Genomic DNA, 26,901 nt, shown 5'->3' on the forward strand with positions numbered 1-26,901 from the left:
GCAATGTGTGGCTTCATTTTGTTAGTTAAACCTGAAACTGCAGCTAGCTGGATATATCCCTTCCCACACGCATCTACACATACTTTTTTCTTGCTGGATTGCACACCCCAATGATTAAAACTTTGGGACTTGCATTCTTCAAGTATCCTGAAAAATAAAAACCTGTACATTCAAGGAAAGATTAGTCATAAGAACAAACTAAGAAGTGAGAGGAGAACACACGCAAACATAGTGCCCAGTGAGAATATCAACACAACCACTGAAGCTTAAAAAAAGCACTTTTTTTGGTTTAAAAAAAACAGCGGTCACATATTGTTTGCCTTATGGCCCCAAATAAAGCAAATTTTTAGGTGAGAATAATTAGACAGAGTAATAAGACAAGCAGTAAATTTTGGATCACTTGGAAGCTCGGTCAGGAACTCTAGACCCGCTAAAGCAAATGGAACTTTTGTCAGTGACTTCAAAGGGGACAGGATTTTATTTGTTCTGCAAAAATTGAATGCCTTTTGGAAGCATATCCTCCATTTCAGCTTTAGTTTGTTGAGCTGCATTTAGAAATCATTAGATGAAATCCTACAGTCCTTTTTATGCATGAGTCAGACTAAAGGCCTGTAACAATCTCCTCTGGCCTTAAAAAATCTGGCAGTGGGGCAACCAGTACATGATACCAAGAGTTTAGCACTCTAGTGACACACTGCATGCTTTCATCGACTGAGATTCCTGTGCTGTACACAGAAATCTCATTTATTTTCCAGCTCCTCAGGGAGCTGCATAAACCTTTGCTGAGAAGCACTGAGGGTACTTCCACAGGGAAGGAAGGCAAGAGAAACCCTCCCCAATGGCCAAAGAGAAGATTGCCAAAAACAACCAAGACAGAGCTGATTCATGTTGGAACGCTTTTCTCCACTAAGACAAAGCTGTAAATTCTTAGGGTCACTGGCCTGAAAATTAAATCCCCCCTCCCAACAGCAACCCATGCGGTACAGGGGAACACCTGCCTCAACAGGGCACCAGCTGGACATGAGAGCCCACATTCACCTCTGAGCTCAAAGCTGTGCTCGCTGCAATGGTCAAACCCAAAGAGATCCTTGTCCTTGCCATTCATCACCAGGATGCAGACGACTGCAGCGCGGGTGTGGGATGACAACGCCTGACAGCCTCACCGGAGCGGCCGCTACCAAAAGGAGCCCCTGCGCTGCCTACCCAGCACTAAGAAATAGCTGGAGCGTAGCACAGCATACACCAGCATCTGTAGTGCTAATCATCTGCTGAAAACCACTGCAGTCATTCAAAGGTACCACGAGTCCTCTCAGCCCATGGGCTTAAACACTTCTACTCCTCCAGATCACCGCCACTGGCACGTATGGGCATGACTCGCACCCACGCTATGTATATCCATTTCCATATGCCAGATACTGGGCCATCCAACATAATTCTGCATTTAGAGAGCATAATTTGCTTTATTTCAATCACATGCCTAATTCATAATTTTGCAGTATTTGGGGATGGGGGAGGGTTTAGGCTAAATAGCTACTTGTCAGAAAACAGATTCAAATTCTTATTCAAACATCTAAGGACAAGATGCACTTGAATTCATCCCCTGCCACAGAGATTTCACTTGGTGAGCTGCCCTGCATAAATCTGCACATAACACACTTTTCCAGCAGGCAATATTTTGTACGGCTTAGTATCTGACAGATACAGCCCTTTCAATGAAAACAGTATGAAACTGTCATGATTACTTGAGCAGACATCACTGACAAAAGGAAATTTGTGTCTGAACTGTTGCTGCAGAAATATTTCAGGCAATTTTTTTTCAAAGAAAATATAGATTTGGAGGGACATTGCCAAGGTTTAAAGATCAAAACATGTGACTTGCAGTGTTATAATTGGATGGAAACAGTCCTACAGATCTGAAACATCGGGTTCAGTTTGGTTTTTAAATCAAGCACCACATTTGTAGGATTTCTGTAGGACCTATACATCCTAGCGCCTGTTTCCCCCACCCGGTAACACTGAGCTCTGCTGACAAAGCCAATGAGTCTGACAGGGGTAAACGAATCCTTTCTGACATGACAGAACGTTACACAGTCAAACACTGCAATTCACATGAAAAAACAGACTGCTTCAAATCTAACTCTACTGAAAACGCAGTGCTTGCTTTAAACTCCCATTTGCCAAATGAGGAGCAGACCAATTACTCATTCTGTTAAAGCAGCACTACAAAAACAAAGGCAGTACTCGGCTTTCAGCAGCATTTATGGTGAAGTAACCGGGAGGAACAGCGCCATCTCCTCACCACGATGAGAGGTTGTGCTCCAGCTGGGGCACAGGGCAGAGCTCCCACCCAGCCCCCAAACAGTAGCGTTAGCCAGGCCGCAGGTTCAGCCCGGGTCGTCCTGTAGCAACCCACCACTCAGCACCCTCCCCACATCCCACCCACTGCCTCCTCCCCTGACTGTCAAAGGGCCCCCTGGCTCTATTTTAGGAGGGCCCAGACAGCGTGGAGGATCCCCAAGCTAGCTTTCGTCCCACCAGGACCATGTGCCACCAACTACCCAAAACCAGCCTGGGGCTGTGGCTGGGACCACAACCAGGTTTGGTGCTGGCAGCTGCAATGCTCTCAGAGACCTCATAGACATCTGATTTTAATGACAAGGGTCCCTGAACTCTTCCTAACATTACACCACATTGAGTGTCCGGCCATGAGGATCCCCAGCCAGGAAAAAAATGTTATGTAGTCCATGTCACCTCAGACATGACACCATGGCATCCATCACCCTCCAGCTTCAGTGTGAAGTGGCCACCCCAGCTCACCTGCCAGGTGGTCGGCACCCCACAGCTGTCCCAGGTTTCACAGCTGCAGAGACAACTGATGTCCCTGACCCCCATCAGTAGCATGACCAGAACCTTCAGCATCCCTACGATGGACTTGTTCACCATTTTCATCAGTAAGGGAGATGGAAAAAAACAAACCACACACAAACAAACAACAAAAAAAGAACCCAAGAGGAAATAAAGATACTCTCCCAATTATTTTTAGTTCTGTATAGCCCTTCAACACCAGGATAAAAAGAGAGAGGATTGAAGGGGAAAGAAACAAAGGGAAAAAAAAACAAACCACTGCAGGACTAAGAAAACATTGGTCTTTTAGCAGAATTTTGGAAAGTCAGAAAAAAATCTGGTGGGTTTTTTTTGAAGAAAACTCACCTCCTTCCCCATGCAAACCAAAAGAACTAACATTTTTTCATAGATGTTAAAAAAGCTATTTTTTAAAAAAACTTTTTTTTTCCCTGGAAGACTTTACCAAGACCAGCTTCCAAACAAAAAACTTGAATTAAATCCTTTTAAAGAGGTCTAACAGTCAGTATTTGTTTCCGGAAGGGGTAAATAAATCCAAGAAATTCCTACCAAACCTGGACAAAATACTACAGCTATAAATTCCTAATGAGATGCTATTTCCTAATTTCTCTTCTCGTCTGAAACACAGCCAAACCACAAAACACAGACTTTATCAAGAGTAGCTGTCCTAAGGAGAAACCCAACTAATTTCTCCCAACCAACTTCTCCTCTAAGGTAACCTGAGTAGTCCCTCAGAAAGGGAAGGCATGTGACGAGCTGCAAAATACATTCACCTCACTGATTAACACAGTGAAAAACTCAGTCGACAGCAAAAAGCTGCTTCTCCTTCTGCAACTGCTTCCGATCCTTTCTTCTTCACCCCCGTCCATTTCCTGGCCGGTCAGGGTGCAGTTCAGCCTCTGCTGAGGCATGCCAGTTATATGAAACAAAAGCAAAAAAATACCAGGTGTGAACGTAACCACGGGCCTGCGAAGCACCTACATCCTTGGCGCAGGTCCCCGTGCCGGGGTGCGGCGGCACCAGCCCTACCCACCGTGCCCGCAGCTCTGAGCGCTGCCAGACAAGCAAGGCCATGGTGTGACACCGGCTGTGCACAGCACTGGCGTCTCCTCGGTCTGTGCTCCGTGTACACAAAATCCAGATCCAGCTGCACGCGCATGGTAGGGTAAAATAACGTTGCTGACTTCTGGTTAACCTGTGTTTCGGGACATTGCAAGGGCCACTGACACAGGCAGATCTGTCAGCCCACCAAAATTATAAAGGTGATACTGTCAACCAAACTCCAGCTGGTCTTTTAATAACTGGGACTCATGGCTGGGACTGATCTGCTGCAAGAACACCCTCCCAATGCTGAAAAGATGGAGAAAGCACAGAAAGAACAGCCTTCAAACACACATGGGTAAACAAGAACGTCTCCGTCAGAATTTCCAACACACAAACATTTTTAAAGAGAAGCTTTTTGACATGGATGCCTTTTATCCAGAATACCAATACCTATATTTTTGCAGATGGAATCTACCCTGACTTGGCTATGAAATTTCATGGCATTTCAGGCCATGACCTCTGTGCTTTCAAGCCCAAGACTTATCTTCTTGTGTCCTATTCCTGGGCTTAGCTTCCTGAGAAGGGTCCCAAGTAACTGAATGAAAGATCCCTTCCTCCTCAGTTTTGGTTCACTTTGAAAATGGTATGTGCTCACAACAACGTAGACCACTGACTGGAACATGGCTCCAAGGATATGCCTGGAGAATTGAGTAAACAGGTACAAATTCACACTCATCTCACATCACACCAAACTTGTCAGCTCTCCCTGCAATAGCTCCCATGCATGAACAGACCTGGGAATTCACTGCAGGCATGTGTCCTCCTGCTCTCAGAGGTATGGGTCAGCGTTTCCCCAGAGCAAGTGCTTTCCTCTGCAGAAGACATTCCACAGTCCAAGAAAGAGAGGCATTCTTTGAAAGCTGGAGTTATTTCAAGCTCCAGGCTATTAGGACTACCAACAATTAATATCCTAAAGCAGTTGTCTGCCCTGTCTGCTCACAGAATGTATGGCAAAACTAACACATTACAATAATTTTACTGAGGGATTCCAATTCATCTAATTCATTGAGAAAGTCATAATTAAAATATTTTTAATGGGCCACTGCCAAAGTCTTCAGGCAAATACCTAATTTTATACGTATGTTTACAACTACCACAGCTGTCTATATGTTCCATATGCTTTATCTCTATTTAAAACCAACTAGCCACAGCCAAGTAACACTAATGTACATGTTTACTTTCAAAGTAATAAGTAGATCCAATAGATTCATTCTCATCTCTAACCTGCATTTAGGGAGACACAGAGTATGTCAGCACCTGTGCCATCATTCTGGATTTAGGGTTCCAGATTCACGGATGTGCTAGCAAAGTCACCTTAAAGCCAACTCTGGTCACACCTTCAGCACCTGGAAATCCCCACACACAGCAGTGCTGACACAGCTGTCCTATCTCAACTGCCTCCCATGCATCGGCTTCAGGGATTGTGCACTGTAAACCAGCACAGGGCTCAGAACCCACTGAAGCACCTTCCTAGGCAGCTCTATTGCATTTGATTGCCTGGACCAACATCTTGCACTTACACAGTATCCCACACCTAGAAACACCTCAAATCACTTTGCAATATTCATGAGTTTGATTTGTCTGTTGGTAAAGAACACAAAGCACCCACTGCTGAGACGCTCCAGAGTTTTAGTAACAAATCCCAATTCTTTAGCCTTGCCTGGCAATAGCAGACAACAGCCAGTGGCAGGAACTAAAAACATAATAATAATCATATTTCAGTAACACAGAAGAAATTTGGCCAACACACATTCCAGATGAGTGTTTGGGGGATTATACATTAAAACTGACATCTCCTTTCTGAATAAAAATAATCTAGAGTAGCAATTTCAATCTTCTGCAAAGAACAAGAAACACTAAAAATCTCCTTTTTGTAGGAATAGGTTTTCCTCCTGCTTTCCTTGACTGTCCCAAAAGAACTGGAAGAAGTTCTTTCCTGCAACCACTGTAATAACATATGCACCCAGAGTACAAGTAGCTATCCAGTAAAATTCCCCCGAAACTCCACAAATCAATACAGCATCAATCATTTTCTTCCACAGGAGAAAGGTGTGCCAGTTGTGCCTCTTCCATTTTTGTCCTTAACCCATTCCTATAAAGGTAAGGTATCAACATAAACCAGCTCTGACAAATGTTCCACTTCCCAGGGGTCTGTCCAAACTGGTTGCAGGATCTGGTTTTGAACACAACAAAAATATAGATTGAAAGGTCCTGTTGCCCCCTGGACCTCCAGTTTGCTCATGTGTGTTTTAAATAACTGTTTACCTTGGTTCCACCTGAACAGTTACACAAAACGAAATAAGGTTGAAATAGTCCAGGTAGCATGTGACAGTCGAATCAAGCACAATGGTCTCTTCCAAAGTGGTATAAACTTCTTCCTGACCCAAGATCTGATCAGACTGATCCCAAAAAAGAGCTTTTCTGAAAAATGGGAGATGCTTGTACGCATCACTTGCATTGTTCATGATCTCTGTACTCATCCATGTCCACATCTGAATCAAAGAGGGAGTGTCCAGTGTAATCTGTATCAGGCGTTTGAGAAATACTGTTCCCTTCCTCATCAAATGTTTCTGTCCTTGAATAAAAACTGAAGTCCTGCAAAGGGGAGTAAGTCTTGCTTGCTTCGCTGCTTTCCTCAGATTCATACAGAGTGTTATCATCATCATGGTGCCATTCTGGCCAAAATTTCCTTCTTATTCTCTCACAATACATGGCAAGGTTAATCAGTTCACCTGCAACACAGCACAACAGACTCCAGTAAATACACCCAGTCCATAATACTCTAACTCACCTGCTGATGCAGAAACATGTTAGCACTGTTTGGAAATAAATTGTGCAGGTTCCTTCCAAAGAGGTTTCAAAATGCCAAGATCCCATCAATCCTCTTAGTGGCTCTGTTTGTACCTTTCATGTAACTTAAAACACCTATTATTAATCACATACAACAAGAAGGGTTACACTGAAATGAACATAAACGCATGTAACAGCTAACCCAAATTCAACCTCTACAGAAATAAATCAAGATACTAATACTTGAAGGTTTTCATAGTAAAATTCTTGCTTATTTTGCAGAAACCTGGTTTCTAAAGGCAGAATTAGAACCCATAGTCATTAAAATACAGTGAATTTAGGTTTCCCACCACCAGATGGCAGCGTTGTCTGAAAGATAAATTCCCATTTTTAAGTTTTCCTATGGTCACTAGATCACCCATAATGTTCCTAGCCTTAGTACCTTATGCCTTGTGTTTATACATACATGTATGCTTAGAGTCTGCTTAGAGAATAAATTACAAAAACCTTCAAAGAACAAACGAATAATAGTATATTAGAGGGAATGTGTATGTGAAACCTGCATTCACAATTGCATCAATAGGTGGATGGGTACAGAGAATCATCCACACCCATACTGCTTGGGTATTTGCATCTATTACCACCTATTTATTTGCATTAGAGACAAACTAGTTTAACAAACACAGTATTCCTTCCTGAAAACAACAGACCCTTCAGAATTTTATCCATGTTTCCCCAGACATCAAGGGTAAGAACTGTATAGACAATACTTATATCCTCATCTCAGGTTATTTTTTTCCTCGAAGTTTTAATAATGAACAAGTTTAAGCCTCTTAACTGTTGCTTTAGTAGCTCTCTCTTGTGCAGAGTAAATCTACAGGTCAGATTCATTCCTTTTACATCTATTTCACATCTTTTTCCTCCTCAGCTCCTCCCATTTTTCATACTTTGTGGTTTTATTCTAAAAAGAGATGCAAAGATACTTTCAGATCCCTATACTACCCCACAAGGAAAAGAAAAAAATGTGTGGAGAGAAGGGGTACATTGGTTTCCAATTCACATAAAAACACAGTGACTCCAAAGTCAGGCTGGACTTTTTTCTTGCTCAGCATCTTCAATAACAGCAAAGGCTGTCATTTCAGTGGGACAATAGCACTTGCATTTCTTCCATCAATTAGACTACTCAGTTCAGCAGAATCTGGCTCATGGTCATGCTGCTGTCCTCTCACACTTTACCAAGCATTCATGCCTTAAAGGCATTCAGTCTTTGCTATGTTAAACAGGGAAGAGATCAAGTACAGGAATAGAAACAATTACCATGTAGAACATTAAAGAGAAAACAAACACGAATTTTAAAACATTACAGGATACAAATGCGACATCAAAGGCAAGAACAGCCTGTGATGCAGTTGAAGCGCTGTTGCAGTCCTCAAATATCCTTACAAGGTGCTCCAAGTTTAAACATGGCAAATGCCACCAAGAGTTTTTCATGAGAGATCACTTAAGCTTTCTTACCTTTGATTAGCCTCTCTGGTCGAGTCCCTGGTAGTGTCCACATTGCCTGTGCCAGATGCCCAAAGACAGTGGCATCAACAGTGGAAACATTTGGTCCCATAATGTACTTCTTGTCACCTGTAAATACAACAGGAAACATTTCTTGACTGGATGCCACTTCTCCACAAGTAACAAAAAATTTCCTAGTTATATCTTCAGCTATGTATTTTACTGAAATCATTTAGCTGAAAAGGTTCACTGATTCAAAGACCGAGATTCAATGCTGAATATGGTTCAAAAGCTGTTGCTAGGGTTCAGCAGGTGAAATCCATTACCACAGCCTCCATTGTGCTCACCACTTCTCTAACTAGGCTGACTACAGAGCCACCACTGGCCAAGTGACCTCCTCCACTCATCACACCTGGCAGCACATACATACTGCACTAGTTCTGCTGCATTTAAAAATCTTCTCTGAAGCCACCAGGTGCCTGAAAGCACAATTTTCTCCTTTGGTGCAAACCCAAAATTGCTCAACCATGGTTTGAAATCATGAATGCATTTGCTGAAAGAAGCTGGTCACCCTGTACCTCTCATGCATGTAGATTCAGTTTCAGGTTATTCATCTGGTCACATGAAAAAAGAAAGTAATATCCAAAGCTCTCTTCCCACCACTTGTTCAGGCTGAAACCAATGCACCAATCAGACTGGCAGCAACTGCCCAGAAATGACCTGCATTTCCAGGAGGACACTGTACACAAGAGCTCTCTTCACACACCATCAGTGTGGTGCCCCCACCCCCAAACACTGGTTTATACCGGCAGGGACCAAACAGAGGCACATTAGGCATGCAAGCAGGCAAGTGAAACAGCAGCTGCTTGGGACTGGCTTGGTCCAGAGGAGGGGACATTTCTGCTCGACACTGAAATTCTGCTTATCTCCCTGGGCACCCCAATGCCATGATGGTCCTAAATGGCCACCACAGCACATCACTGGAACAAGACCTGGAGCAAAGTCTACACACAGGGCACACAGGTGAAACACAGTGTTGCAGAGGTCAGGTGAGATGGTTGCAGTGTCCCAAAGTGCTATAAGAACTGAAGTGTCATACATAATTGAATTATCCAAATCCAGTTATCCCATCTCCCCAGGACATTCTTCCCTTGCCCAATATAAATTGCCTGTAATTCAGCAGGTTATTAAATGTCAGGGTCTTTCAGTGAGTTTAGAAACACTATCCAGCATTAAAATGTACCAAATTCCAGAGTACAATACAACAAATGCTGTCATTCCCCTGTACTATAGTGTAGCAGAACAGCGCTCAGGAATAACCAGTAACAAAAACCTCCTCTAGCTGTCAGCTGTAATTTTAACATCAAGTTAACTCCTTACAGCTCTTTCATTGCTGCATCAATCTATTGTTTGAAAACTACATACAGGGTAAATGTTGTGTCTTTTCAGTATTTATGTGACACCTAGCATTCACTGATCTCGAACACAGCTCAAAAATTGGTCCCCAAACCACAGTTACATGCCAATACTAGGAATTTAGCACCATACAACCATGTCTCAGACTTGATCCATACAATGTCGTGCTGGGAAATAATACTGCCATTTCCATCTTGCTACAACTAAGACAGGCAGTGAGGCTTGAAACGTCCCACTCTTGCAAACATAGGGGGTTCCCCAGGCACAACAACCCACACCTTCAGGTTTGCGGAAACAAATGGATGGAAAGAGGAGGAAATAGAGCTGTGGTTCCCTAAAACCGCAGTCACCCTGCACCACATAACATGGCCTCCATGCACATTTCCTTCTACAGGTTCCAACCTGTTCCCAAAACTTCCAGACTTGCAACTTTTTTCCAGAAGACTTTCTGACAGATCAGATACCATCTCTCAGTGTCTAGTTTTATGCCGGATTACACAGCATTTGTTGCATCAAGACTGCCATAGTGCTAATCATCTCAAATGCCTAGCTGCATCCCCTAGCTAATCCAACAGAAATGCCATCACCTGGTCACACTGGACTTGACCACATTTGTACTGCCTGGAGATTTGAGAGCACACAGCCCATACAGCCAAGGCTCTGTGACCAACTCCAACATTCACCAAAAGAATTCAAAAGCACACTTCAGCACTAGGTCAAGAAACCCCAGCAAAAGACAGATTTACGAGACACAGGGCCAGCAGGAGACCTGCACCCTTCCACAGCCTATGCAGGCTGCTGGGGAGCATTTCAACTAGCATTAGAGGCTTATGTTCAGGTTAGACCCACCTCTGTGATTCAGCTCTGAGAACCCCTGCCCTCCCTCCACAAATCGAATGCTTTTCAAAAGCTGGTTCAGGCAGCTGCTGCCCTGCAAGTCCCTGCTTAGAATACCCATTTACCCAAAAGCCTGAGGCTGGCACACAGCTGAGAGGACACCAACAGACTTAAGGGCACTGCTCACTCACTTCCATCTTTTAAATAATTATCAAAATGCATATTTTTATATATTGCTATTTCATATGCCCAGTTCCCCCCACTTCCTGAACACTACTACCAGGCAGCAGGAAACTACTACAACACAAGGAGATTTCACTTGTGGTCTAAAGACTGCAGGACAGAGAGCAAGATGATACCAACAAGGCAGGCTGATCCATCAGAGGAGGATTACTTCCAATTTCCACATTTATAAGAGATCTGGAGGAGTCTGTTAGAGAAATAGGTACCTGAGAGAAGGAAAAATGATTCTCAGAAATGAAAAAAGAAAAAAAGCACACAAGATGTGACTGGGAATGTCAAAATGAGTGTCACAAGACCAAGCAGCTGCCAAGTTGTCATTCTCTGGAAAGAGCACTTGGAATTTAAAAGTTATTCCTGTTCCCATGTGAATGGTCTCTCTTAAAATATGAGGAGCATTAAATTATTCTTATATGCCTGATGACTGACAGCTACAGTTCAGTATGTGCAGCTATTCTGCATTATAGGCATCTTCTTTAAGCTCTTAAAATTGGCCTCTAATTAACAGCCAAAATCCTAACTGCTTCCTCTTCTGGGAAAACACATGGGCACATACATGTGGAGGGGAATTTTCACAGAGATTTTTGTGCAGACAACAGGCCTTCTTCCCCCTGTGAAACAGGAGTGTCTCCAGTCAGGCTGGAAGTCCTCATCCCACTCCCTGTCCCCATCCCAGGATACTACCTGGAGGCTGCAGTTACTAGACCGACCATAAACAGCTGGCTGGAGAAAACCTGAGCATGCTGGTGTTAATAAATAAAAAAACATCAAGGCAATTATAGAGAGACAGACAAATGCACCAGTAATCAGAAGGGCAAACCTAATGATTCACGCTGCACACTGACTAATATGACATCCATTTCAGAAGGGAAGATAAAAAAAATGTACAATATTCAGATAATGTAGTAAAACAGGAATACAGCAGATACCCATCAAGGCTTTCTGAAGTACACAAGGCACAACATTCTCATCAATAATCTGGAAGGAAAAATAGAACACCTGCTGATAACATAGGTATCGTACAATTAAGAAGACTGATATAGTGAAGAAAACACCTTATCCTTGAGCATTTCCAGTTGTTTTTCCCACCAAAACCAAAAGTACAAGACTGTTTGATTACAGCATTTACCTTCACAAGGAGGTGACCCAGGCCACCCAGGGAAGGAAGAAGAATTAGGAGGAACATCTGCCTGCAGGCAAATCAGACAAACTGATTTGAAACAGGTCAGATTTTGAACAGATGTTGATGGTGATTAACATCTGTCACAAATAACTAATGAAAGCAGTGGCACCTCCACCTCCTGAAATCTCATAATTAAAACTGGCTGCCTTTTAGAAAGACATGCTTCAGCCAGAAAAAAGACACAGGCCTCACGGCAGCAACCAAGCAGTTCAATTCAGAGATCTGTCTAGGTCATTTATTGATCCCTTGGAACTCAAAACTTTACAAATCTGAGTGTCAGCATAGATTCCAGACACAGGAAGATGCAGACTTCAAATAAGCAAACCAAGAGACTTTTACAGGTACTCAGGAACATGTTTCAGTTTTCTCTTAAAGGCTATGTCTACTCTTGGCAGACAGGGATGCCTTTAGCATAGACACATCTACTGCTGCTCTGTTCAGCCTGTCAGCGTTGCCTACCCAGAACCACGTGGCTCTGCAGAGCTTCCAAGTCATAGGCTGAACTTCCTCCAGCTCCCATCCCAACACCATTCCTCTCCCAATGTACATGGAGCCCCGCAGTGGCAAATTTGAAGCTATGGCAACAGCAGTCCCACAGTTGAGTGAGCTGGCCACAGCTCTGCAGCATATGTGCCCAGACCTCCTCTTCTAAAATGAGCTGTTTCCTCCCTTCCTCCTCCAGTAAAAAAAAGGAACTCTTAAGCTCCGAAGCCAGGTTTCCTTTGAAGAGGCACTAGAATAGGTAACTTTTTTGTTAACAAACAAAATGCAGCACGAGAAAGGGAGTTCCCCCTTGCTCACTGCATCCATGCATCACATCTTTTTTCCACCTTGCTACCAATCCAGCAACACAGCAGGTTTCTTTCAGAAAACAAAGTTGCAGAAAAAGCTACACAGCCCCATCTAGGTCCTCTGCAAATATCTTCCTTTTCAAAAAACCTTGGAAGTCCAGAAGCATCTCTCTTCTCTTTCTCAGCAAGCACTTGGTTTCCACCTTCTGTGGGGCACTCGTCACCTTGCTGCCTCCATCCACTCCACACTTACCTATTTAGAGCACATGCAACATGTCCTCCCTCCGGAGCACAGGGCAGGGAATCATCCCTCCTGCCCTCCACTCAGCCACCTCTTTAAAGCAATCTTAACAGGGAACAAAGCCGCCACATAGGTACTATCTCCCTTGGTTCCTTGCACAAGAGAGACAGAAGCTCAAGGGAAACGACAATCTGCCACAAACCAATTCCTCAAAATGCAAATTTTACACAGAAGCACAATATTGTTAGCTCTCAGCACACTGCAAGGCGAGAAGCAAAGTGTAGACAGCTCTGGTACAGATTTCAGCCTGAGCTACACAACAGAAATAAGGCTCATGTGGTTTTAGCTAAGTGAGGTCAACCTCAAGACTAACCCTATGGGAGCTACCCATGACAATCAAGAAGTCTAAAACTACCTATTTTGACAACACAGACCCATCTCCTACTAGCAGCTTTGACTAAAGCTGCCAACACCAACCAAATACAGCAAAGTCTAGCTCATCAAAATAACATCTGTAAAGGGTTTTCAAATGGCAGCCTCATAACAATCTATCAAACAGTCATGAGTTCCAAGAATTAAAAGTAAGACCCCCCCAAAATATAAACAGAAGTTTAACTTGCAGAAACAAACACTATATTCTATCTAAGTTCATACAGCAAAACACTCTTCCAAAATTGCAGGCCACATTCTGCTCCTCTCGATACACATAATGGGTGCCCAGAGAAGAACAGGCCTCTAAAGACATAATTTGGTAGCAAGCAGCGAGGAAAGAAACAGTGACCCTGCCAGAGCGAGGGTGGCACTGAATGACAGCAGCACTGCAGACTCTACCTGCTGCAAAAATGAGATTATTTGTGTACATGATCAAGCTGCCAAGAAGCACTCGCAATCGATTTCATCCTGTGGACAGTGGGCTGTGAACAAACAGAACACGCATAGCTCGCCGTACATTACCCAGGAGGCCTGCTAGAGTCCGCATGTCCTTCTCCATCAGTGTGTACATCTCCTCCTCTGAGAAGCGGCCAATGCCATGCCCGTACATTTCCCGCTTCACGATCCCTTTGGTCAGGTGACAGAGGATCCACTTCAGCAAGTCGCTGAAGGGGCCAAAAAGTGAAACCATCTTTTGTGTCTCATGAAGATTTTCCACCCATTGGCAATAAGCTAAAGTCCTAGAAGGATGCAAAAATAAGTTACAGCAGTACAATACCCAAACAGCCCTTCACCACCCCGCAAAGGTTCGCGCAAGGGTTAGGCAGCAAAGTTTCTCAACACTGAGTACTCACTACCCTGATGGAGAGGTAGTTTCCATTAAAGAGCAGACCCTGATGCAACTCAAAGAGTGACAGCAGAGAAAACTGACTTGCAATACTTAATGCAGTCTGCCCAGTGCTTATTCTCTCACTAAATCACGACTCGCTTGAAGAGAAAATGGGATTCACATTGAAATATAAAACAAAAGCTGCAGAATTCTCCTAAACTTGCATAACAAAATGCAGTGCCAAAAGGATTTATTAGCTAAAGACAACTGACTGCACAGACCTAGAGAAAAACAGCCCACAATGCTCTTTCCCACCAACCTGGTCTCCTTGCTTTCTATATTGCTGAAACTTAGCCAAGCATTAACTTTGCTCCAACATAAATATAGTAGCAGTCATTTTTCAGAAGACCTCTGCTCTCCTCGGAAACTAACAATGACACAATCTTTTACAATTAAATCTAAAAAAATGAAGGAGTGGTAGTTATTGGATTACTTTTCTCCTGTATTTTTTCCTCTATTCAAGATGTGGATTTTATGAGAGACATTTCTAAAGGACTCTTGAATTTCGGGCTGTATTTCAATTTTATTGAATGACAAATACATTATTCTGAAAGGTCTTTTTACAAAAATTTGTCTTACCAGCTGAAATTTTTGTTTCCTAGATGAATTTTTGTTCTTTACTGATGTTGTAGGCAAACAAAATCAATTTGTTGCTACTCAAGAAACTTACAAAAAAAGAAACATTAACTTCTTTAATATCTAGCATCTTCTGACATTACAAAGAAACCAAAAAGACCATATGACTTTTGTCACCAAGTTCAAGGGATGTTGGAAAAAGGGTTAAAGACATCTCAAATTAGACATGACAAACACATGACACCAAAAGGGTCTCGGAAACACTGGGAGTTGGCATCCATATTCCATTATGTTTGTATCAATTTCCAAACTGAAAAATCTAAAAGTGGATTTACATATTTGATTACTGGCTAATGAAGACATGATAAACTAGTGAAGCTACATCAAAAAGTTGAACTATCAGAAGCTGCAAGTTCAAATACACAGTTATATTAAGTACCAACTTAATAATCAAAAGTTTCCATTTCCAGTATGACCAGAGCTAATTTTTTTTTTAGTTTGGAATATGATTTCAGTCTTATCATTGTATATATTTCTAATTGCACATAATTTCCTTAGTGCTAATATGGATTGCCTAATTCAAGAAAGAAAAACAACAAAGAAGTATTCCTGGAGAACTTCTGTGATTTTTTTTTAATGTATGTTTTAGCACACTCCTCCATGTCATGAACAAAAATTGAATTCAGCAGTACCATCAGGGAAAAATTACATTTACACCATGAAAATGTTCTTTTTATTTCCACAGATTCTTTACTTGAATTACTAATAACAAGGTTAAAGGAGAATATTTGGCATAATGGCTGAAAAAAAAAAAAAACACACTTACAGCTCAAATTTTGAATACTCCCAACAGAGTGGGTGAAAGGCATTTTTATTCTATTAAAAATTGTCCACTCCAGGACAATGTCTTCTGCTCAAATTGATTTCATTAAAGTCAGTAACAGTGAGGTACGTGCAGGTTTCACTGCAAATGCATCAACAGTGAAGCACAAAACCACACCTGCTATGTTTCTGAAGGCTTTTATCCTCCACAGGTTTCTCCACAACCTCCTGCACTTTATTAATATGACAAAAGCATCCTGCTGATATTCACACGCTTCAGTACCACTCTTCGAACAAGGGTGCTCTGCACAATCCCTGTTTTTAAAAATGGATGGATCAACTCAAGTCACTGGGCTGGTTTCAGCACAGTGGAGTTTGTAACAAAGCCAGATTTAGTGAGAGGCACCAGCACAAAAGGGGGAACATGAAGCCTACAAGCAGCACAGTAAACAGCTATTGAAACTCCAGAAGCATTAACTTTCACTGGAAGATGTGGTGTGAGACTGCCTTGCTCCAGAAACAAAGGTTAAACAAGATTTAAGAAGGATGGAAAGAAGACTAAGGTGAAAGCGTAAGGGTGCTCCATAAAGTGGAGTATCTCAGCAGTCATGTTTCACAGGCCTGGGAAAGGACAAGGTCCTTGGGCAGCTACAGCTCTGAACAGGAACGAACACTCTCATCTTGATGCAAACACGAGGAAATAATTGCAAATACTACCTATAAATTATTATTTATTACTTGAATAAGCTAGGAAAAACCTCCTCTCCGAGAGCTCTGCTGTGCATTCGCTGCAAAAACCCTCCTTCCCAGCATGGACCTGACCCACTTCACCTGGCAACTCTGCAACACAACTTAGTTGCTTTAGTACAACAGGCCCGGCCATGAGAGGGACAACAAGTCAAAAGAAGCCAAAAGGAAACAGAAAAAGAAGAGAGGAGACTCGGCTCCAGCATTTTTTTAAAAGTCATCCCAGCTGCACAAGACTAACTCATGCCTATGGACTTGCCATCACTATTTGTGTTGGTTCATTCCAACCACACCTGTGAGCTAGCACCACACCAAGAATGATCAAGCCCATCCAGAATGGCTTTAATTTCAAGATACAGGATGAACAAGGTTTCCCAAAAGCTATTTAGCCTATACTTTAAAGCAAAAATACATTTTTCCTAGCACTCACTTGCTCTGCAGGAGAAGGTCTTTGGGTCTGGAAGAGGCAGAGACCAGATGAAACGTTTAACGATCAGGACAATAACACAGGAAGAGCAGAACTGCACAGGATTTAGGTAATCCTGTTCAGGCTAAACTGTCAAGAACAATCTTAAGACATCTGCTTGCCACTTTGAATGAGTAACATTGTCACGTGTCCCAGATCTCAAATTTACACGGGCAATGAAGGCAGCTAAATAGGCAACCATAGAATTCACTCCTAAAATTTTATGGTTCTGAGAATGCAGAAAAGGAAAGAAAAAAACAGGTTCGGATCAGAGAGACAGTTAAAAGCACTTTTAACACTGATTTTTAACAAAGTGCTTGCAAAAAAAGTCTATTCAAAGGTTCATTAATCTCTGCTTCCTATCCAGAAATGCTCCTCTGCATTTAATCGCATGGATCATCCCTCTGCTCAGACTATATTACTAGAGTATTATCAATATTACAAAAGGTTAGAAAATGCCAGAAAACAGATAGTCTACATAACCTGTTTCAGCATAACTATGCATATTAAACTGCATTTAGTATTTACAGGATGACATAACTATTTTAAATTGGCCCGAACTGAGCATTTTGGGAAACATTATCATTTGTGCCAGCATATCTGTACAAATCTTACAGTATAAATAAAACAATAATGCATTAAAGAGCAATGCTTCGGGGCTGAAGCAAATCTGAAGTCTAAATGTAACAGCAGCTTTGGCCTCAATACATAAATCAGAAAAGGAGATGGAGAAAGTGACTCATCAACAGTGGCTTGCCTGATTATCCCCAAACTGTCTGAACATCAAGGCAAGGGGAAGGTGTTCACAAGGATGTGAACTGGGGGTTATTTTTCCTATCCGAACCTGTGCAGAGTCGAATTTCTTGATATACAAGAGGATTATAACGAATTTATTTCACAATCAGCTACAGAAACCCCACCTGCTGTGTGGCATTCCAGAGCAACTGGCTTTCAGGCTGCCAGTGCCACTCAAGCCTCACCATTGTTAACAGCAGAAGAGACATTGATCTTATAATAGTCTTGATGTATTTAAACATATTTATATTATCAATATATTTTATGTTTAATACATGACAAGTCTGAATACCAACCAAAGTCAGATTCGTTTGTATTCTGATACCATGCTTTGCCGGTATTTCAGGCACTCATCACATATGTAATGTTGACACAGTCTTCTTGAAAGACAAAGCAAGAAATGAGTTAAATATGTATATACACATAAATCAGTAAGCTTGTGTTTGATAATACAGCTAAACCAATCTAATGGGTTAGTTTGGTTAAGCTGCATATTCAGGGCTTTAGGTTCTCACTAAGCACATTAGTGTCACTGACCTGAGATCCCTCTCCTGAGATTAAAGAGCCCTCCAGGCACCCCACAGCGACTGCTAACCCTCTAGGCACCAGGAGCTGCCTGGTTTGAATGCTGGCAGCGCCATGGACATCCACCGGCCCATCTTACACAGAGACCCAATCCCACAAACGTGCTACAGATACACCAAATACTCAATGTATACTGAAGGTGGTTGTGGGTGTCTCACTGGTTTCTAAGGGCCCACGGTCACTGCAGGCAGAAGAGGTGATCCAGAGCAAGCTTTCAGCCAATAACAGAGGTCTGCACTGGATCCAAGCCCTGGGACAAGAGACACAAAATCCTTCAGCTCCCATCCATCTTCCCCTGCTGACTCAGCCCAACACCCATTCAGGTTAGCAGGCTTTTTTTCTTTTGCCAATTTAAACACAGCAAAAACCTAATAGTTATGGCATTTTCCACAGACTGGAGCTCCAGTATCAGCTCCAAATTAGTCTCGTGCATCTCAGAGATATGCTCTAATCCTGGTGCTAAAATAAGTGCACTTGCTTGCTGTCTTTCTGCCTGACCCCTGCCAGGCATCGCAGCCTGGGGCAAATACAGAGTATCTAGAGGCTGAGGTTCACAATAGCCCTGCATTACACTCAGCTCCAGCCAGAGCAGTAATTTCCACCTGTAAAAGGCATTAATTGGTGAAGACGAGCAATTACCTCAGCAAAAGCAAAACGTTTCAGAAGGAGATGCTGAGCACCCACTAGGATTAGCTCCATCCAGAGACAGCACACCACAGGATGTACTTTGCTTCTTTGTCTGATAAATGTACTACAGTATTACTTATTTATGATGAAACTACTTTGCATGCTGCTGGCAAGGAAGCAGTATGAATCACATTTTATACCACTGCTTTGGAGACTTGATTTTTATAAACCTTATTCTGCAGAAAGGAAATCGCCATTTCAAATTCCTCACCATGGGACTTGAGGACACCAAGAACAAATCCTAAACTTCTGGTGGGAAGTGGGCTGATTCAAGGGCTGATGTGGAGGGATCCCACAACAGATGCTGTCATGAAAAACACAGTCCTATACAGCTAAAGCCTGATTTTATTTTGGTCTAACTAAAGGATGGTCAAAGTTGTTATCCAGGAATTACAGCATTACAGCTGTGATGCCTCATATCTCAGGCCTTACCTATTACAGCCAGCCAGCATGGTGTAGCCTCACCAACAGCCTCTAGTACAGCCACACAGCAGGAACATACAGTTGGATGTTCTACTACACTGCAACAAAAATCCATACCTTAGGGAAACTCAACTGTGTGACTAAATGGGAAAGGCAACAGGGATATACAGCCACATATGCACATCTGTTCTCACTTGGTCTAAGCTCTGTCCACCCATTTCAATGCCACCTCCCCGAGTCAGTGCCTGAATTTGCAATACTTGTCCCCCATGCTCCCCTGTATCATGCCCAGCAGTGCCAAGTCAGCTCAGAGGGAGCCTGGATGGACAGACAACAGCTTCACAGAGGAAAGGGCAATATTTAATTGAGACACAACAGCAGTATAAGTTTTTCATCAGTGATGTCACATTTAAAGCAGTTAAGCCTATGGACCATAAAACAAGCAACACTAAAGCAAGGAGATGGAGCATTAGGGGATTAAAAGGCCTCATTTTCCCTTTGGCAGCTACAATAACTGAGAGGGGGACAAACAAAGAAACAAACAAAAAAGTTGTTACATTTGCAGGTTACTTGAGTCAGGGTTTTTTGAGGCTATGGTACTGCAGATGGGGATAACTGGTGAAGATCATACTTCTTGGAAAGCAGGGATTACATTTCTAAACCGTATTATTTAAATCTGCCTAATGAATGCTAAAATTGTTCACAGAAAACACTAAGAATTATTTGAAGAACTATATGTACATGTTGCTGCTCATCTTCAATCACAGGGTGAAAGAAAAAGCACATAAATGCATTCAATTTAAGTCACACATTGTTTTCAAGAAAAAAAGTGTAGTATTAATTCAAGACTTAGTACGGCAAGGACTTAAATGCCTGCTAGAAAGGAAACTGTTGGGAAGAAGCCTTGTGCCTGCTGAGGCAGCCAATGCAGCATCCAACATGCCATGTCCACCTGCTACTTCTATGAATCCAGACTGGAAAGGGCACTTAAAAAGGACTGAAACATAAAGGGGCAGAGGGGGTGGGATGGAGGTAGAAATCACAGGTATTCTCTTCAAAGGTGTCAGTAAAATGCATAAAGTACCAACAAGGTTATATTTATGTTTGCCATTCATATACATACTTCAGTTTCTCAGAATACTGTGACTAATACTGTATCCTATCAACTGGCAGTTGCCAACAATACAGGAGTATTCTGTGTTACAGGAAAGGCAATAATCCATACTGTAATCACACGCACGGATAATTAAAATCAGTAACTGTAAGAACACAATGTTTTGGATTCACGCTGAATGCTGGATTCGTTCCCCCTCCTCTCCCAACTACATATGTATTCACTCAGCCATCTTGATTTCCTTGGTCTTTATTAGTAAGGTTGTTTCTGTGCAGAGGTCATACTAAACAGGATGGAGGAACAGATCACTGCAGCTCCCTTCTGCAAAGCTGCAGGCATGAGGCCTGACTCCTGGCCTTGCCTGCACAACACTGAAACTCTCAAGGAAGATACCCCCAGCTCATACTAGCTATACGCAGAAAGCAACAGCGGTTTTCTAGGGTGAAGAGAGTTGTGAAATTAATAATTGGGTACCCAAGCTTTCTATAAGAAAAAAAAAATCATTCATGTCCAGGCAGAAGCACAGAGCCAGATCTGACAGCATGAGAACTCAGCCAGCTTCGCCATGCAAGCTTACCAGTAGAAGTGCTCCTCCACCATTTTTGTCACGGCTCTGGAAACAGCTCTTTCATGTGGACCAAGGTGTTTATTTAAATTCACTCCAAGTTTCTCTTCCAAAAAGTCAATAATGAACTCAGTGCCAGATACTTTCTTGTGATTGTATTCAATCCAAGGCATTTTCCCTTGAGGAGAAAGTTTTCCATCAAAATAGTTCTAAGAAAAAAAAAAAAAGCAGCAAGTAAACAGACAGAAAAAATAGGCGCTCTGGGTTTTGTTTCAATGAGAATAAAGCTTTTTAAATATTTTTCTGTGGTTTTAAAGGCAACATTATCCAAAAAACTTTTTTTTTTGTTTAATTACTCTAGACTAGTGGTACCTGTTCAGTCAGAGCAACAGCTTTACCCTATACAACAATTGTTTCCGGGTCCTGCAAAGTGTCACACACTTTCATGTTGGATGCCAGGTGATGTGATATTATTTAAGTACCTGGGTTATATAAAGGTTGGAGATGCTCAGGTCTTCTGGAAAATTAGGTCTGTTATGCTAAACAAGTTTTGAATCACAGGACTCAAGTGAATTTGTTTTTTGCATCGAGCAATGCTCTTCCTGTTAAAAGTACTTTATAAAGATTAACTCACTACCTATCTTGGATAGCTGCATTACCTCCAAGGATAACACACACACAATCACAAGCATGTAATGAAAGGTATATCATTCCCTCACCGAGTAGGAGGGAAATCTGCCTTTACATATGCTTCTGCAATTCTATAATTTAGAAATCTCATACATTTAGAAACACACTTGTTACAATTGGGTCTCCAAGAGCCCAACACCAGCACAGTACTAGTGCATCACTGAATACTGATGTATCTGCTTGGTGTAGTGCACACGCAGAAGTAGCAATGTACTTTCCCCATTTTACAGTTGGAGAAGGTGAAACACGGAGATAGAGAACATATGTCTCATCTGACAAACACAAGAGGAATTGCTGGCTTCCAAAACACAATTGGACACTTGACTTCAATTCTCTCTTACTCCTGAAGGCAGAGACACAAAACAGAACTTTCTTTACTTGTGATTGGCATCCTCACATCCTGTTATTTAATTAATGAAAATCCTAGCCCAGAAAGCCAAACCATGAAGGCTCACAATAAAGGCTCTGTACTCAGACTCCAGACAGCTGCCCTAAGCATTTCAGGATCTAGCTCCTAATTGCTGGAGGTTTATGGTTAGCACTTCTGGACTGACCTGTTTGGGTCTCCAGCATTTACCCTTCTTGAATCCAGTAAAGATGGATTAAGGTCCTCTTGCAGCAAACACCATACACCACAGAACACACTCCAGCTCAGGCTGAGAGCACAGCATCCTGGCAACCACTCAAAACATGGATGTGCAATGCACTATGAACACGCAGCCATTCCCGGAGGCTCTTCCCTTGTGGATGAAAACAGATAAAACGGGTAATGCTGCTGGTAAAACAATGCCTTCCAGCTGTAGCATTTTCTGGGATTTCTGCCCAAATAAACAGCATGGTAGGAACACCAGATTATATACTGTCTCGTCTACTACATCCCTGCATGGGTGAATAAAGCAACTGAATCCACCCCACTTGCACATGTGGGCAACACTGGGTTATTACTCTGGTCCACGGGAGAAAGTCTAAAACTGCTAAACACCTAAAACAATGTAAAGCCCTGCTCCATCCTTCCACCTTCCCGACTCTTCCTTCATCAAAAAGGTTCTTCCAGCAGCAGCAGCGTGATAGGTTTCGACAATTTTTCATTGTGAATTTACCACAGAATCATAAGCTTTTTATGGAACTACATAGCGTGTCTACATGGCACTGAGCATTGCTGGCTTAACTGTTGTCCAGCCCCTTCAGTATGAGACTTCCCTTTTAGTGCACAAACACTGCTGTTTTGCGGAAGCGACCAGACTTGAAGACGTGTTTACTGTCCATATAATTTGCAACACAAAAAAAAGCAAGCTTTTATTATCCAACTACACATTTCTTCAAGCACATATATATAATATTAAAAATAATTACATAAAATCTTGTTAGTACTGCATTAATATTACACTCTCAAAAACACAAATGAGAACTAAAGTTCTTATAGGAAAGCTGTCTACCTGAACTTAAAAAAGCCTTCTCAGGATCCTCATGTTTCATTACATACAGTTTATCAAACAAAACAAGAAACATCTTTCAATGACCTGAGAAAACCTTAGTCTCCTCACAAATTCTGTTATACTGTTCTTGTACCTATCCTCTGTTCTCATATGGGTATTTTTAGGCTTGAAACCTCAGTATCCTTATGGCAGCCAATTGCCATCAAATATTTATCAATTTTCCACTTAAAAATTGTTCCAGCTGCAAAGCAGGGAAAAACTATGGTATTATCATTATAAAAACAACCAAACAGAATATCCCCTTGTGCCTCATAGTACCTTTAACTCAACTGCAAACTACAAAGCAACAATAAAACAAGAGCTCCCCAGAACCTCATCTATAGAGGAATTTATAAACAGAATGACATAGGGCACTTTGGGGGTAATTTTATAGTACTATCCAGAAGAAAACAGGTTCCACATTTTCAATTACTGCTGCTTATGCTTTTACTTTTACTCATGTCTCTTCCCAAGGAGGCTACCATTTTCACAGACCCGACATAAAACCATCACTTTCTGCTGTGCTAATTACTTATCAGATTACATAAATGCTCAGGTAATGAAGGAATCTAGAAACACCCAAATGGTCTCCACAACCACCCAGAATGGGCTCTTTCAAAGAAGCTTTATCAAGAAAAGCATCAAACACTTTGAAAAAACAGTAAGGTACTATGATAGACCAGGCAGGGTGGGTCTGCCCATATTATTTTTTATGGAGAACTCACACCTAGAAGGGCATCTTCAAGAAAAAGTAAGCACATTACAAGAGAGCATCTGTTGGGAGAAATTCAGATGAGAGAGTAAGGTAGGAATGTGTGGCCCAATTCCACTTTTCACATGCCATTAAAGTATGTCATGTAACACATAGCTCGTTATTCAATAGTCTGGGGCACTATAATAAAGTATAAACACAAGGAACCAAAAGAGTAAAAGCAGCCTGACCACCCTGCTGCCTTTTCTTCACAAACCTTCCTTTTAAGCATCCCCTCCCCAGGAGAAGGTCATGACTGCAACAGGTCTCTGGAGGCGAACCCCGGCACCAGCTGCCACGCCGAGTGCCATCACTTCTCCATTGCAGCCCCCACCAGTGTGCAGGGAAGCGAGGTGTTCCCTCCTGCATCTGGATGTACCCCCACTACACATGCATCCTGCTGCTCATTGAGGGGGCCATCAGATCTCTGTCACCTACAGTGTCCTACAGGTAACACCCCCACAAGGGAACAAAAGTCTGCAGGTAGTCCAAGTATAGGAAACTCCGTAACTCCAGCTGAGAAAGGCACTGCTGCCTGGCTCCCCCCCACTACCTCCTGCTCAAACCCACAGCGGCACCCAGACCCTCCTCCACCTGCCGGAGCCTAATGCAGCACTGTAATCCTAACACAAACACAGGAACAGAATCTGTCTCTTTCAGAAAAAAAGCTGTGTCTTCAGCTGTTAAGCTTAACTCTACCAAACTTACCTCTAAAATCCTACATAGGGTCAGTAACCCCAAAACCACCTTAAGCCCGTACATATAGGCCAACATGGGTAACAGCAGCAATCTGGCATTCCCAGCACCTGCAGGACCCATTCCAGATCCTGCAGCATGGCACAGGGAACCGTGCTGGGTTAAAGCCAAATAAACTAAACCTTCATGGCTCCAGCTAGCCTAGCTGTGGCACAGAAAAGTGCATGAAGGAAGAGACAAGAGGGAGTCACCAGCTGCTGAAGGTAGGACTATTGCTTTTGGCAGATCTGCTGACCTACACAAGCTTAGTATGCTCACAGCTGGCTAGTGGAGATAGAGAGATGCAATACCAAAAAGCAATGCTGACCTTCAGTACAGAAAATAAAGAGGGGAGGATAACCCCCTGGAAATCCCCCCCTCTCTAAAAAGCTGGGTAACTCACTCCTACCCAGGATTAGCTGTCTGAAGGACTCCATCCTGAATCATACAGATGCGGTGTTATCTTTTAGAAGTAATCGTATCCTGTCACAATCATTTTATACTGCAGCTTTCTTTAACTACCCTCCACCAGAGCAACTTGGATCACTGCAAACCTCTAAACCACATCAACTGTCATGAGAAAGGAAACAGAAAATAGCTTTCCCTTCAAATGTCCAATTTCTACCCAGATTAACCTGGGTGAAGAAGCAATGCATACCAAGCCCTCCTGCTCCAAAGACATGTTCAAACTTCAGTATCTTGCAGGCTCTGTAAACCCTAATGAGGAAAATACATCCCACGGGACGGAAATCTCCCTCTTTAATGTTTTGAATGATCTGATTCAAGTACCATTAAATTGTAAGATAATGAACACTCAGGCTTCTGAAGACTTAAGCAAAATGTACTAATTCAGTTTTCTTTCACTTCCAATATAAAGGAGTTTACCCACATACAAAGCTGAATGAGTATCAACCACAAATGTGTAAAAAAAAAAAGTTGTAATATGGTTGGTTTTCCTGTGTAGAACACTGACATAAAACACCCTTTCTAACACCTTGGTATGCAGCAGTAAAAAGTGACTTGAGCCCATGAGGGATGATCATGCACCTTACCCACAGCTCAGTCTCTCTGAGACAAAGTAAGATGCCAAATTTACATCATTTAGGAAAAAAAAAGGAAAAAAAGAAGACAGACATCTCTTCTACCCAAGATGCTTGTTGTATTTATCAGCATTGTTGTACCATCTTAAATGCACTCAATGCTTTATACAGACAGAAGAGAAACTGGTCCCATGTTTCAAAGAGCCTGCATGCTCTACAGCTTGCCGACACCACAACAAAGTGCATGCCAGGCTCGCGGCGTCACAACTAAACTCTGACGCTATCAGGCGAGGATGCTAGATTCAAATTTCTGCTCTCCCAGCTTTCATTCACTGGAGTATCTTGGGCTTCATCCCCCGTGGGAATAAGGTATGGGATGCACCCAGCCACAATTAAGGAGCAATATTCACAACCTCTAAAGGCAATTCTATCTCACTGGAGGGGAAGTACCAGCGATGGGAAGTAAAGCAGAAGGCAAGCACGTCTTCCCAGCAGAGCTCCAGAGGGAAACCCTCCAGGAAAATAAGAAGCTGCAGCTGTCTAATCTTGATCTCTTTAGCATGATGAAATTCTAAGATGAAATAATGTTACAATTTAGTGTTGGGGTGTTATTTAGTGTTACATAAACTCTGGACTACTCTCCCACTTCAGCACTTCAAGCCAAGTTAGCTTCTAACACTCATTTAGCTGCGCCAGTTAAATCAGGAGCTGTTCCAGACCAATGTTATTCAAGTCATATCTTTAAAGGTTACACACCAAATTTAACTAGAGACATAAAAGTGTCGGTGCATCTACCTAGCTGTAGGTGTATGTTTACATCTCCCTGGGTGAGACAGATTGGGGGACAGAGGAGAGCCAGGATGCCTATTTGCCATTTCATGCAATTACAGCGAGCTGCAGTGTAAAGGAAAACTGCCCAATGTACCTGGTAGGGTAAATCCGCCATCCTCAAGTAGGTTTCCATTTTCAGACAGAATGGAGATAAACTTGGAACACCATTGCTAGGCCTTGAAAACTGATGCAGTATGATAGCATCTTTCGAATCAAGCTCTTGCTCTTTCCTGCCAAAAACAAAACAGAATTAAAGAAAAAAAGAAAAAAGAAAAAAACCCACACCAAACAAAAAAAAAAAAAAAAACCAC

The 26,901-nt window shown here is 42.3% G+C and overlaps 1 protein-coding gene across 1 annotated transcript; it reads right to left on the reverse strand.

Moving 5' to 3' along the window:
- Positions 1 to 224: 224 nt before the first annotated feature.
- FAXC (failed axon connections homolog) lies at positions 225 to 26,817 on the reverse strand. The gene is made up of 5 exons (XM_026845075.1): positions 26,685 to 26,817; positions 21,081 to 21,277; positions 13,922 to 14,139; positions 8,272 to 8,388; positions 225 to 6,698 (listed from the first exon to the last, which is right to left on the reverse strand). The coding sequence occupies exons 1-5, from the start codon at positions 26,721 to 26,723 to the stop codon at positions 6,415 to 6,417; spliced, it is 855 nt and encodes a 284-aa protein (XP_026700876.1). The 5' UTR covers positions 26,724 to 26,817; the 3' UTR covers positions 225 to 6,414.
- Between the last annotated feature and the right edge of the window lie 84 nt (positions 26,818 to 26,901).

Source organism: Athene cunicularia, assembly GCF_003259725.1.
Source record: "Athene cunicularia isolate RWA chromosome 3 unlocalized genomic scaffold, athCun1 chr3_part1, whole genome shotgun sequence".
NCBI lineage: Eukaryota > Metazoa > Chordata > Aves > Strigiformes > Strigidae > Athene > Athene cunicularia.

Bases quoted from the DNA above. Each gene is read 5' to 3' on its own strand.
- FAXC (XM_026845075.1), bottom strand. From the start codon at position 26,723: ATGGAAACCTACTTGAGGATGGCGGATTTACCCTACCAG. The intron at 14,140-21,080 runs GTAAGCTTGCAT...GCATCCTTCTAG, and splicing joins GTGGAGGAGCACTTCTACTG to GACTTTAGCTTATTGCCAAT. The intron at 6,699-8,271 runs GTAAGAAAGCTT...GCTGTGTTGCAG, and splicing joins ACCAGAGAGGCTAATCAAAG to GTGAACTGATTAACCTTGCC.